General features: G+C 40.3%; 3 protein-coding genes and 1 long non-coding RNA gene across 4 annotated transcripts in view; 3 read left to right on the forward strand and 1 right to left on the reverse strand.

The window, feature by feature from the left end:
* Positions 1 to 613, forward strand: part of rftn1a (raftlin, lipid raft linker 1a) — a 31,959-nt gene extending 31,346 nt beyond the window's left edge. The window contains exon 11 of the mRNA XM_088404587.1: positions 27 to 613. Coding sequence (XP_088260713.1) covers positions 27 to 146 — 120 coding nt within the window. The 3' untranslated portion in view covers positions 147 to 613. The remainder of the gene's footprint in view (positions 1 to 26) is intronic.
* On the reverse strand, positions 1 to 8,429 carry oxnad1 (oxidoreductase NAD-binding domain containing 1). Its single transcript, XM_088404589.1, has 8 exons — positions 8,317 to 8,429; positions 7,880 to 7,998; positions 7,064 to 7,127; positions 6,883 to 6,986; positions 5,835 to 5,976; positions 2,166 to 2,396; positions 1,962 to 2,070; positions 1 to 876 (listed from the first exon to the last, which is right to left on the reverse strand). The coding sequence occupies exons 2-8, from the start codon at positions 7,990 to 7,992 to the stop codon at positions 719 to 721; spliced, it is 921 nt and encodes a 306-aa protein (XP_088260715.1). The 5' UTR covers positions 7,993 to 7,998; positions 8,317 to 8,429; the 3' UTR covers positions 1 to 718.
* LOC148406516 (uncharacterized) lies at positions 617 to 5,615 on the forward strand. Its single transcript, XR_015863950.1, has 2 exons — positions 617 to 2,085; positions 2,148 to 5,615. It is a non-coding gene; the product is annotated as an uncharacterized LOC148406516 (long non-coding RNA).
* Positions 8,430 to 11,964: 3,535 nt separating the features above from the next.
* Positions 11,965 to 13,772, forward strand: LOC148406517 (uncharacterized). The gene is made up of 2 exons (XM_088405122.1): positions 11,965 to 12,269; positions 12,735 to 13,772. The coding sequence occupies exon 2, from the start codon at positions 12,742 to 12,744 to the stop codon at positions 13,111 to 13,113; it is 372 nt and encodes a 123-aa protein (XP_088261248.1). The 5' UTR covers positions 11,965 to 12,269; positions 12,735 to 12,741; the 3' UTR covers positions 13,114 to 13,772.
* The last annotated feature ends 295 nt before the right edge of the window (positions 13,773 to 14,067 follow it).

A 14,067-nucleotide genomic window follows, 5' to 3' on the forward strand; every position in this document is an offset into this window, starting at 1 on the left:
CAGCTTCTCCCGTCATTTTATTTCAGTCAACCATCACATTACAGCGTAGAAGGTTTCCCTCGTGGATCAACTCAAATGAATCCGACAATGGCAGCCCCGCTGAGCCGCCCACGAGAGGCTCGCCGCGGTCTCGGCGGGAGGTTTGAGGATGCCGACCAATCGGGGGCCACCTGGAGGCTCCATTACACGTGCGCGGCGGGTTTCTCACTGAGCCGTGTAATATTGAGGAACGAGCGCAAGTCAAAACACAGAAAATCGCCCAATGTCTGGCCTTGCGACGATTTAATCGGGCTTAAAATGGAGATGGGCACTCGACCACGCAGTATGTAAATGAAGAAAACCGTTTACGTGTCTGACGTGTAAAGCCTCCCTGCAAAATATACTTCAAACAATGGCGAAAACTACAGCTGGTGTATTAGTGCAGTACGTTGGCCTTAGTCCAGAATGACAAAATTGGAAATGAGTCAATAAATGTGGGACATCTCTTCACAGATAAAATTGAAAGTACTGTCAGCTCCTGTGGGGTCAGTTGTGCAGGTTCCAGCAGCTGCTTGAGCACTTCCACCGCTCCACGTGAAATTCCACATCACTTGATTAATTCGGTCTTCTATCAACTCCCACCACACATCATCAAGAAAGAAAGGGAAAAAAAAGGGGGGGGGGGGGTGCAAAACAAAAATAACAAAAAAACAAAACAGCGGTATTGCGGTAGTAGCGGCTACCACCACTTCTCAAAGAGAATTCTGTCTTGCGGTAGGCCGAGGTCCAAAAGGATTTTTGAAATGGCCTCAATCATGGGCGGAGGTCCGCATAGGTAACACAAAGTCCTCTGGGGGTCCACGTGTGTCCGCAACTCTTCTTCTGCGATCCTCCGACCTGGGAACACAAAGCCGTCAATTAGCGGGACACTCATTTAACAACAATATGCAGCACCAGTCAAAAGTTTGGGAACGCCTTCTCATTCACTACTTCTGACAGCTACCGCCATAAAAAATGTATAGACTACCCAAAGTCAAAAATCAATTTTTACTGGGTTAATACTTAAGTCATTGATGTGGTTGATGCTTTATGATCTGGGATGACTTTTAGTTCACACGAGCGCTTTAGCTTGAATTCCTTGACCTAATACATTTTGATTATCTAATATGTTTTTTCCCCGCTGCTCGGGTGCGTCTCGCTCAGTTATATTCCTAGCAGGACACCACCCAATGTGACGCAAGAGCATTATGTTGGGTTTTTTTCTTCCCATTCGATTTCCATCACATGAAAGTGCCAATTTTCTAGTTTAACGTGAGGACAGTACGCTACTGAAGGATAACTGATGATTAGTCGATCGTATACTTCTCAAGGAGTAGCAAGGCTGGCTTTTGAAGAATAAGAAAAATATATTTTCAATATGTAAAAAAAAAAAAATTAGTTTTTCATAAAAACTGTCACTTAACTGATTCAGTCATTTTGCGACCCTCTCTGAGATTGCAATTCATTTTTATCATGGGCCACATTGTAGTTATAATTTCTGTTTGACGATCGTTGTGACTAAAGTCAAATTTTAAATATAATTGTCACACATTTACACATTTTGAAATCTGATGCTGTTAAAAATTGATCAGAAGGTATTTTGGTGACAAAAATGAGTAAAAGTTGAATTCAACGTGCAAATTTAGCATTTCAGCCAGAAACTTGGAAAGTCGTAATTAGCATTTCGCGGACCACATAATATGATGAGGCGGTCCGGATCCGGCCCCCGGACCTTGAGTTTGACCCCAAGGAACACGTACTCTGGAAACGTATGTACAAATCCGTCTTTGAGGTTGAACGAGTTTAAAATAAGGGTGTCGTTTTTTTGTTACGCATTAAATGAACTTGTAGTCTTATTTCGTTAAGGCGGGCACTTTGAAGCAAGTAATCAATCAAATAATAGCTACTTTTCCAAGGTGACCGTGGCAACGTTGTTTACGTACGGTTGACAAAAGGCTGGAGATGTGGCTCGATGTCCGTGTCCTGCTGAGTGACATGGAATTCACACGTCAACTTGTCCGGAAACTCCCTGCAGGCCCGCAGGATGGGATTCTTGGGAAGCAGAAGGTAGGAAACTAAATCATTGGTATTAGCATATTAAAATATATAAATTTAAAAAAATGCTGCAGGTTCCAAAAGGGGCCCACCTTGAAGAGAAGCTCCTCAGTGGTCTTGGCGCTGTAGCAGAGGTGGAGCGAGCCGATGTTGTAGCCCCGCCCTAACTGCAGTAAATCGGCCGTGTGCGACAAAATGGAGTAGAGCGGGTTGATGCCCACGCCGCCGGCGACCAGCAGCAGATCTACGGCGGGTTCCGAAGGTGAGGGGTCAAAGTAGAAGTCGCCGCCGACGCGCACTGCCACCTGAGAGCCCAGAGTGCACTGTGGGAGGAAGCGGGAGTTCGATTATATTACTGAAAATTGTTTTTTTTTTTTTTTTCACTCCCACTGTGGAAAAAATTGCCCCTTTCGTGATTTCTCAAGGTTTTTTTTTTTTCATTTTTCCCACATGCAAAGGTTTCACATCTTCGAACCAGGTTTATTATCACTCTTAAGTGCGATGCAGTTAAAAGCTTAACAACAAGCTTTGCTTTCGCACTGTGTAGTGTAACTGCACATCTGCAGCACCAGGTGGTGCTGTGACGCTCATTGTCAAAGAGTGCAGGGGTTAGAAACATTTTAAATTGCTGTCAACATTATTTTCTAATCACATTAGTGAATAAGGTGATTTAGGGGAAAAAAAATAAGCACAATGTTTTATACCTTTTACTTCAGGCAAAAATATTTAAGATGCTGGTGTTAAATGTTCCAAATCAATTTACTTTTTTTTTTTAGCATCAAATGGTTCAGTGGGTCAAAATGTTTCTAGTTAAAGGATTAACAGTTTTTATTTCATTTTAGGTCCTTTGATGCACTTTAAACTATTTTAAGCTATAAACTGTAGCCTGTACAAACCCAATTTAAAAAGTAAACATTTGCTGAAGAATGACTTAAATGGCTTTTTTTGTGTTAATGTTATAAAGGATACAATTTTAGTTATAGTTACACAATGTTCATAATGATCTAATTTATAGTCAACACAGTGAGTTGGGGGGCATGAAATGTTTAATTGGGGAGGGGCTTTGCAAAAAAAAAAAAGTCATTAAGCAATGCATTATGACAACTCAAGTAGGCTACAAAATCCCCCCAAATAAATGGATCAACCACAGTCCAAAAAAATACGAGAAGAAATGAGGAAAAAAGAATACCAGTCTGGAAAAGGTTACTGTCTGAGCCATTAGCCATAAAATGCAGGAAATTGGCAACCCCATTTGTTGTCAACCAATAAAAATGACTCGAGTGCAACGACAAATCTATAAACTTCCAAAGAACTGCAGGCCGCAATTAAGGTCAGTGTTCACGAGTCCACTAAAAGAGAGACACTGGCCAAAAATGGCATCCTTGGGACAGTTCACAGGCAAAAACCACTGCTTTCAAAAGAACACAAAGGCCTCATTTCACATTTGCCAAAAAGCATCTTGAAGATCCTGGGAGAACATTCTGCTGATCAATGAGTATGGCGTAAAAAATGGCACAGCGTTTGATAAAAGAACATGATACCACCAGTTAAGTATGGTGGTGGCAGTATGATAGTCTGGGGCTGCTTTGCTTACTCAGGACCAGGACAACTTGCTGTCAACAACAGAAAACTCTGCCGTTTACCAGAAGATCCTAAAGGAGAACGTCCAGCATCAGTTTGTGCCCTCAAACTCAAATGATCCCAAACACATCAATAAATCCACCTCAAAAACAACCAATTCAAGGTTATCGAGGGGCCAAGTCAAAGTCCGGGATTAAATCCAATTGAGATCCCGTAGTGTGTAAATTGAAACCTCATGCTAGAAAATCCTCCAATATGGCAGACTTGAAACAAAGAAGCAGTCCAAAAGTCCTCCACAACGGTGTGAAAGACTGACTCACAATTATCACTAACGTTTATTTTCAGTTATTGCAGCCAAAGGTGACACGACTCGTTATTAGGTTCAGGGGGCAATTACTTTTTCACATCTTCCACATCCTTGGGTTGCCTCTGTGATCTTAAAATTGGTTTGATGAATGGAAACCTTTGTAAGTGATATATGCAAAAAAAAACAAAAAAACGCATGAATCGCAAAAGGGGCAAATTCTTTTTCATAGCATTGTACATTTGTGGTTTCACAGTTCTAATTGCCCTCCTGAGGGCAACTAGACACTTGCCCATGATGAAAAAACAAAACAAGTCTGACACTACTTTTATATAGATAAAATAAAAAGACAGACAAGCTCTTAACTCCTGTCCTGACCTTTTTGCCTTCGATACGACAACAAAAACACACTGAGACGAAGATCACAGCGAGCCACTGATCTATACCCACTAGCGTACGCGTGCACCAAACCTGCAACTGTGATGACAGCTTGGCAGCTTACGCGGAAAAAAGTCTTTTGATGTTAAATAAGCAGTAAATATACTTTGGTACCCATCTGAGCCCGAGCGCCAACACAAGAAAAACACACCCACTCCTCGTAAAGTGATAGCACACTTGCCGCACTGTTACGGCTCACGGGGAAGAAGAAAAACGCTTTTAAACGACAACAGGATCAAAGGATCCCGCCGTGTCTCCAAAACACACGTCTCACACTATTTATTTGTCCTCCCCGTCACACACAGGAGCCGTAAACAAAACAAAACAAAAAAAAAAACCCTGAGGACACATTGCTCACATTCATACAGTAACTTTTGAGATAACAAAAAAAGAGGAAAAACAGTCATGTGCAGCACCAAACCTTAAGGTAAATATCCATAAATTGTATTAAAATATTGTTTGCTCAGTGATTACGTTCTTATTATTTAATATTCTCAGATTTCTGTCAAGTACCTTATGATGATTGCTTTTGCTTTGTATACGTTTTCCAATAAGCGAACCTAGGACTGGACAATAAATCAAATTAATTCGATTAATTCTGCATGTTAAAAGTAGTCTATGAAAATGAGCTCAATCGTAAAATCGAGGTTTTGGACATGTGGCAGATTACTTGTTTACATGGTCTGTTTACAATATTTATTAACTACTTAATTGTGGTATTTAAGCAAGCTATAAATAGCTATTTATTAAGCTATGAATGTTGAATTGTTGTTGAATGTTCATTTTTTTAAAGCTGTTTATTCGTAACCTTTATGTAAAAAATAGTTGGGTTCTTGCTTCAATTAATACACAAACAGATGTTACTCAAATACGTGTAAATGAATGCAAATACTGTCTATTCTACGTAATACGTTATTTTGACTGAAAATGCTCCAAACATGCCTGGCACACGTTTCATGTTTTGCCTATACTCTCAGTTTAGCTGCTTACTTGAGAAAATATATATTTTTGTCATAAACTTACTGATTTTTTTTTTTTCATTTGTGCAACCATTGTGCAACAATACGTGAATATGTAACTTTTTTATGGTACAGATGCACTTTGTTTTTTTCATCTTATTTTGTACCATAAAAGCTATCAAATTTATAGCTACTTTCAAAGAGTCACAGTTGGCCCCTTGCTAAATAAGACAATACTTAATAAATGTATAAAAAAGAAACTTTATTTTGTCTTGCAAAAAAGCGTTATTATATGTGATGTATATATGATGTAGTTTATTTTTGTTCGTTTTATAAGCAGTTTTGTTTCTATTTCACGTCTTTAACTTTTTTTTTTTTTTTCACTTGTTCCAAACCTTTACTGTCAATGTTGAAGTTTTAGTGATTAAACCCATGCGAGAATCTTACTGATTTGGAATAAATGCGGTTCGCCCACTCACCGCCGTGTGAACCCAATGCGCCGGCGGATGATTGGCAAATTTGACGGCCAGCTCCACGACCCCCTCCCTCTGCAGCAGACCTGGGCTGGAGCACATGGAGAAACCTCCCACCTTGTCCACTCCGGGGATGAAGAAGTCCACCCTGCAAACAAAGCCGGATTCTCACTTTTTGATTTCCGTTCCGGCTCGGTTAAGCTCCCCAAGCGGTCCTTCCCCGGCGGACGGGCCACAATAGGAGAACAAGAGAATGCCTGACTGTTCGACTGGCTACACAATGCTCGACTGGAGGATGGAAACATGCTGAGCTGAAGGTCAAAGTGGGATTGTGTGGAGATTGCGACCTTTGACCTCAGCAAGGACGACGGTTCTAGAAAAGCAAGAAAATGCAGCGTGCCGGTCTTAAAACAGAGGTGAAGCGGCATCCTTCATCACGTGACCCGGAGAGGAACACAATAACGCCCGGCGAACAATAGCCACCATGAATATGGACCTGCAGCGAAAATAACACGTATGTTCCACCCACCACCACCACCACCTCCTCCTCCTCAGCCTTCTTCTTCTTCTTCTACCACCTGGAGACGGAACAACTTAACAGCCCCTTTTTTCTCGCAAACGCGAGGCTTTCCATGTATTTACATTCATTATCAGGCCCTGCGGGGGAACTGGCTGCTGGGTTCTTCTATCTCGCCGCCGCCCACCAACAGTATGCGCTGCTGTACGGGTTCTGCTCATTAACACCGGCAGAGCTGACTGACAGACGCGCACCCCCGTCAAGCCAGAACTTATTTATTCAGAAATTGTGCATTTCATATTATTCTTGAGAGCCATATTGCACGCATTTGGTAATTCGCAAGAAAAGACAAGATACAAACGAAAAGAAGTTTTGCATCTCTCGGTATGCCATGGTGAATGAAACACTGACCCCACCTGGCCAATAAAGGCACTGCAGGCTAGTAAACTATCAACAAAAGCCAGTTGGTTACGCCTGACCTAAGGCCATTTATAATTTGAGCTTTTCAAACATAAAATTATAACTGCGTGTACTCACCATTGTCCCGCCTTGAAGTTGAAATCCGGATGGGCAGTTAATCTGAGACGTTTTACAGACTCTGATTCGTTCATGATGCCGCACACTTCAGCCGGATAAACAACCTGCATGTGGGTTTCAGGGATTAATAGTATTTCATCAGCAAGTTAGAACGGGCCCATATAAAAATGCATCATCTTACATTTTGTCTTTGGTTGCCTGCCGTCCTTTCTAAATGGTCCATTTGTCTTTTGGAGGACATGTTTCTAATAAAAAAAAACAAAATAAATGCATTCTGTCGTTAGTCGTCAAGACAGTATTATAGGTTGAAAATGAAAAGTGGACTTTGCACTTGTGGTAGCTGGACTCCTGCAAACCACAATAATAAATGTGTTGTTCATTTAATACTTTACATTTTGAGTTATGTAATGTTTTGATTTAGCTCTTGCTCTTGAATTGTGCACAAATACCTCTGTAGATACTTTTTTTTTTTTAATGTAAAATGTTCACTTTCCTGGGTATTACCACACATGGAACGATTATATTATGACAACAATACCAGGAGAGAAGGCTTGCAAAATGGGAACTTTTAGAATAGTAGAAGACCAGAATTATTCACAATTATGGTGAGATGCTGGTGATTCCCAAGCACTGCAATGCCGCAGCAATTAGTCCAAAAATAAATCTTTATTTCATGTGTTTGAGTATTTTCAATTAATGCCAGCTTTGTAATCAACTACACAAGCCCAACTTGTACTGTGTGAGAGAATAAATTCAGACCATTTTTCTGTAATATATATATATATATATATATATATATATATATATATATATATATGTGTTGTTCCTCGAGTAACTCCATGTTGGAAAATACTGGATTACCATACAGTACCAGCTTGGAAAGTAGGTCCGTCCTTAATGGTCAGGAGCTATGTTAGTTTCATCTTTATAAATTCGAAAGTGAACATCTGGAAAGCTATCACTCAAACTAAGATTTAAAGTTCTGGGGTGTACTCACCGTGTGATGCAAAAGGGAGCAGGTCGAAGACGGAGACTACGGAGCAGGCCAGCGGCGGGACACGAAAAAGAGAAGCTCCGTCCAGCGGACGTCAGGACACATTGGATGCTCATCTCTACCTGTGAAGATATCAATGCGCAACATCTCGCGTGAGTTGGCAAACAACGCCGTAGAATATCCTTATGTTGCTTAAAACAACACATTGCTTTGCTAGCAGATTATGATGTTCTTTTAACACAAACTACCTTTAACTGAATAGTTGATCCAACACGGCTTAACGTGATCTATTATTGACAATTTGTTATCGACCCCGGTGTGAGAATCTCGTTCATGCCGTTGTAGTTCATTAGCTACAATGCTAACCAAACGCATCCTGATTAAGTTTTACAACACAAAACCCTCGCGATTACCATGAGGAGTCAGGAAGTTTTTCTTACCAAAAGATGTGGCCGCTGTTGTCATAAATTGTTCATGCCTGGCTCCTGTAATATTTTAACAACCTTGGTCACAACGCATTATTACATGACTGGAGTAATTTCTTCTTTGTGGCTTATTTTTTTCCGACTAAAACACGTCACTGTGATGTTTGCTGCCACCTGCTGTACGTGTTGAGCACTTTCACCTTTCATCTAAGCGAGTGAAGTACAAATGACAGCAATTCTCACAGAGGTGACTCACAAAGTGCTTCATATGTTTAAAATATGGAATCATAAACGTTTCACATTTAATATACAGGGAAATTTAATGAAGAAAAAAATCTGACTGGAAATCATCCCTAAATCAATGTTTTGAAACGTATACAAAACATGCTATACAAAACATATCTAGGTTTGAAGAACATTCACGAATTTGGCTGCAAACGTCACTTTTTTGCAACAATTTCCCTTGGCGTCAAAATTCAAGTCTTGTCTGGCGAATGGTGGCTTCTGAGGTTCTATTAAATATAATAAATAATAAACGGAACAACGAATTGGTTGGCTGCAACTCTAAGGATAGAATTTGTTGGTCCTAAATAAATGAATTGAATGTATGATTCGGTTATTGCATATTAATATCAATGTTCCCTGCATGTTTTAATACATTATTGTGCATTTCTTTCAATCTGCTCCCCAAAAATGGTGTTTAAAATAAATGAAATTATAATGATGCACGAATGTAACAGTTTGTCTGGTTGAGCGTGATGACAGTGCAATTTTTTAGAAATAGCATGTGAAGATGATTGCGCCGTATGAACAAAAAGGGGAGGAGCAGCAACTTTTGGAAATAAAACATGAGAAAGACATAACCAAACGATGCACTGGCTTTATGTGGAGGGTGTGGGCGCTTACTAAGTGACTGATCGTCTGTCACAACCAAATTCGATGAGGCAAATTTAAGCACTATGATAACCTACTTGGGTGTGGATTTTCTTTTTTTTTTTTTTTTTTTGTCTGAACAAGGTGTACCCAACTAATGTCATAATTAATGCCAAATTGAAAATTCGTCACAAAGCTAGATTCTGCTTCGAGAAATGAAAAAAAAAAAAGATCCCCGGTTTTTAACCGCAATTAAAAACTCCAGACATGCACAATGAAAACTGGCTCAATAAAGAAAAGTCGATCCGCTCCACCCAAATGTGTGTATTTAAGAAGTTGATTTCTTGTTTCTGTTATATAACGTGTTTGTCTACAGTAGTGGGAAAGTCGAGCTTTCATGGCTCTGTGCTTTCTATGTTCCCTGACAAAGCAAGGCTGTTAGGAAATCACAACAGTTCTTAACCAGAGTGAGCCAGCGGTGACTTCCTTTGAGGTGTTTTGCAAGCTGACCTTACCAGTCCAACTGGCTGCCTTCTACTCTCGTTCCCATGGCTCACGCATCTCTGTTCAACCAGTTGTTCACTTCTGCCACAATGGCAAAAGGCCATTTTCAGGCGGATCGTTTTGACAGTGACTAACTTGGCTGCGGCGCAGGGATCGACGCGACTCATTAGTGTCATCGCCCTTAAGGCACAATTACAGAAGGGCACCGTGCGGCGTTACCATTCGTTCTATATGTATGTTTACGTATGTAGACTGACACTAAGCGCAGCTTTGTAGCAAGACTGACAGACACTGAGGCAAATTTCGATTGAAGAAAATGATTATGTCACGGTTGCGCTTGGTTCATTGAGAAGTCCCACAAGAGGGAAAATGAACTCAATACATGTTTATTTATAGAGTACTTAAAGGAAAAGTTTAACCACAAAATTCTCTTTACAATAATATCTTCTCTTCAGCACCATTGGTCTAAACACACCATTCAAATAATATTGCGTCCTAATATTTTTTTTATCCATCTTGTGGCCGTTTTGTCTCTTGTGTCGATTGAAAATGACATCACAGTTGTTCAGAGCTCATATAAACAATTACGTCTCAGTTTACGAAGATCACGTGACCTCATGTAGAAAGCAGGTTGTTACCGGAGTCCTGGGCAACTTCTATGTCATTTTCAGTCAAAAGCCAGTGACAAAATGGCTTTCCCCCGATATGGATAAAAACGGCTGGATTTTGATGCCTAAATCATATTCTACAAACGCAACATTAATCAGGATGTTATGTTTAGTTGGGGGGCACATAAAACAAATTAATGAAGAAAAAACATTTTGAGAAATAGGTAACCATAACCTCAATTATTCCCAAAGGCATATTTTTAAATTTATTGCATTATATTTTTTTTCACGTGTTTGACAAAGAGAAGGGTCTAAAATGAATGTCTACTAAATAATGTTATTAATTACTTTCAAACCCAAAGTACAGTCATCAATTACTTTAGAACCTAAGTTTAAAGTAGTTACATACTGTAAGTAAAAAGTAAGTGGCAGGAAAACAGGTCAAAATTATTTGCCATCCGACAATAATCAAATAACAGCAATTATTAATAATTAATGATAATTATTCATGGAAACTAGTGCCTCTGAGTGCAAGATGCATACTGTATGTTTTTTTTTTTTTTTAAATGAAAAGATTACAGTTCCTAATGAGTTTGTAATTTGTTCACAGTGTGCCAACACCACCCATCATCACAACAACCAAACATGGACACCCTGAGAAGCACACGCCCACAAAATACAAAGACTTGCTGACATGTTGCTTTAAACACATGGAGATCCTTTGCCATTCTGCATTATGCACTTTTACTCTAAAAAATATGTCTTTTTATTTACAGGATGATATATTTATCAACAAAAGAGCTGCTTAAGCATACAATCAGATTTTTCGGGTGTCGTCACGCAACTGATAGTTGAAATTACTTTATTTCTTTGCCTCTTAATAGCCTTTGCATGAGGAGTTTTGCATGACTTTAATTTCAGTCATCCTTCATAAAAATAAAAATAAAATAAAGCAGGCTAAAAAATGAAGAGTAGGTCTTATGGACCATTTCATTCTATTCAATAAATTGAAGCCTACTTTTACATCTGGAAAATCACCTACAATTGAAATGTCTTTTTTCAGTAATTCATTTATTTTTTTAAAGTTCTTTATTCTCCACCCTTGACAACACGGGCAATGCTACGCAAATATGTAGTTGAGACCATAAAAAGGCAAACAAATCCGATTAAGCGTTTTTTCTAATGCCAAGCAACATGCAATGAGATGTTTTATTTTCCGCATACGTGTTCTGAAATTATCTCAACAGTACTGTAAAAAAATTTAAAATTTAGTCTGTCCTTTATTATTGTTATTCTTTGCGAGCAATTTTGCCACGTCTGTCCTTAATGACCTCGTGAAATTCAACGTCACTTTGGCATTACCTCCTTGGTATTTAATTCTTGTAAACCACATTTCAGGGACACGGTGGACTTAAACAAACAAAAAAAACCTCGTCAATGTTGGGTTGGGTCACACAAGTACAATAGATTCCTTTTTTTTTTTTTTTTTTTTAATCCGTCACCGAAGCGCTTCATTTTCTCCCATCGGGTGCGTTGCGTGGCAACGACAGACCCCACCCACACGTCACAGCAGTTTAACCTGGGTGGGGCTCACGTGACCAGTTTGGCTCTACCAGCCAATCGGGAGTGAGCACAGGTGCAACGACGTGAGAGTTTCGGGGACGGAAACCTGCTGGTTCAGTCGGCGGAAAGCGACACCTCATATGTGTCGATTCTCGAGAACATTTTGGGACAATTTTTAAAGCACCGGGGTCCAGACATTTGACTGAAAATCACCGAGGTGGGACACGTCATTTTTGCCTTCGAGATACGAGAAGAGACAAGACCACCTACTCGAGCGTGAAATCTACTTCACGTTCAATTCGGGAAATTGCCGTCTCGTTTAAAGGCAACACTGTGGCTTTAAATTAGATCGCTATCAAAGTTCTTCATCTTGATTTGGATCATCACAAGTATCGCCAGATCCTGCTTTCCTTTCCTCAGGTGAGCTCTTATTTGGAATAGAATCCACACGTGAATCACAGTTTGAGTTTGCTTTTCCTTACTCGCGACTCATTAAACCAGTTTTACAAAGAAGGCTTTACAAGATTAGGAGGTGGGAAGTCCCGTGACAGGCAAGAAATTGTGACCCATAGTGAATTAAAACACATTTTGGGATGTTTACAATGCAAATTAGCTTTCTACTTTTCACGCTTCAAATCAAATTTGAGCCATGTATGAACTAACGTGAATTAGCTCTTTTGCTAAGTCTTCTGCAAATATTAAGACGCATTTTACAGTGAAAACAATTCATAAACAAGTTGCATAGAATAATTCTGGCCCGGCAAAGATAAACCGACATATATTTTATTTTTAGTAAATGATTGCAGAATTATTCCAGGGGTGCTAATATAATGCTGAGCATGCAAATAGAAGACAGTGAGAAAGTGATGTGTCTTCTTCTTCTAGGTGAAAGATGTCCGAGAAGGCAAAATGGTGGAGGGCTTTCCTGCCAAAGAAGAAGCAAGGGGGCCCCAAGGACTCCAGTTCCCCCTACTCATATGGACCGGACTTTGACCCCTTCGCACAGTGCAAAGAGTCCAAGACCACCACAGAGCAGCCTCTTCCCCAACAAGAGTCCACCAACGGTTCCTGCCTCTTCAGCGACGAGACCTACGACGACTCCCACATGGAGTCCCTGTTCAACGAGCAGACTTGCCGCAGAAATTTGACCGTGTCCCGCTCGGGCCGTTTTAAGGTGAAAAGGAGGGTGCGTACGGGCCTTGCCGTCGAGGATAAAGGCACCGAGAACGTGGCGCCGGCGAAAGACGACTTATGTGACCGATAGCTGGAATAGACCAGGCGGGAGGTACAAAATTGACTTCACGAAGATGCGAAGGAAACGGCTTCCTTCCCTTGAGGTGTACAGAAGGTTCTGTAGGTCGGTTGTGAAGGTGATGCGGAAAATGACGAGGAGCGCAGAGGACGAGATGGGTGTATATCCAACCGTGTTGATATTTAGCCCATCAAGTGAGTTTGGGCGGCGTCCTCTTTTTTTTTATGTAACATATTGCCTATTACATGTGTGATAATGACATTTAATATATGCAAATGAAGGATGCACCTTCTGTGAAAACGCTTTTATGAAACTGTTTGAAGGCCTTGGGATGCGTGTGAAGTTGTAAATTTGTTACGAGTGTGCAGAAACGGTCTGAATTTGGAAACTTTTTCAGATTTAAATGGTCTCGAGCGCATTAAGAGGTAAAGAAGTTCAAGTTATTACCTTGTGGATCAAAGTCCAACTTTGAACAACATTAGGTTTCGAACAGAGGTGCGGAAAAATGAAGTCAAACGCCAATGTTGCATCCAGAAAGGATGAGGTGTACAAAGATGTGACCCCGCCCCCTGAGGTTGGGTTTGTTTTTATAGGACGCTGTGTTTCGATCAACTGTGAATGTTGAAATGAGGTAGCATATGAGCAATAAACCAAACTGTTGCTAAACGTCATTCATTCGTTTGTCTTCCTGAGAACTGCGGTGAGTTGGAAGCCAACCCAGCTGATTTTGGGAGACTACACCCTGAACTGATTGCCAGCCAATCACACGAGCACATGAGTTGCTATGTTAATTGCATGGAGGTCAAGTCAGGTAGGCAAACCAAAGCACTACATTGTCTGCGACTGCATTACACTATTCCTTTAAATCAATATAAATAAATTACTTTGAAATAACAGTATTCCACAAAAACAATGACGCAACAATGCGTGTCAACTGAGGCCTTTAAGTGTTCCGCCAAGGTGAGG

Source organism: Hippichthys cyanospilos, chromosome 21 (assembly GCF_059441005.1).
Source record: "Hippichthys cyanospilos isolate Australia breed blue-spotted pipefish chromosome 21, RoL_Hcya_1.0, whole genome shotgun sequence".
Classification (NCBI taxonomy): domain Eukaryota; kingdom Metazoa; phylum Chordata; class Actinopteri; order Syngnathiformes; family Syngnathidae; genus Hippichthys; species Hippichthys cyanospilos.

Coding starts and splice junctions, on each gene's coding strand:
- oxnad1 (XM_088404589.1), bottom strand. CDS start 7,992: ATGAGCATCCAATGTGTCCTGACGTCCGCTGGACGGAGCTTCTCTTTT. Junction 7,128..7,879: donor GCTCCCTTTTGCATCACACG/GTGAGTACACCC, acceptor TTTTTTTATTAG/AAACATGTCCTCCAAAAGAC. Junction 877..1,961: donor TCTCCAGCCTTTTGTCAACC/GTACGTAAACAA, acceptor TTGTGTTCCCAG/GTCGGAGGATCGCAGAAGAA.
- LOC148406517 (XM_088405122.1), top strand. CDS start 12,742: ATGTCCGAGAAGGCAAAATGGTGGAGGGCTTTCCTGCCAAAGAAGAAG.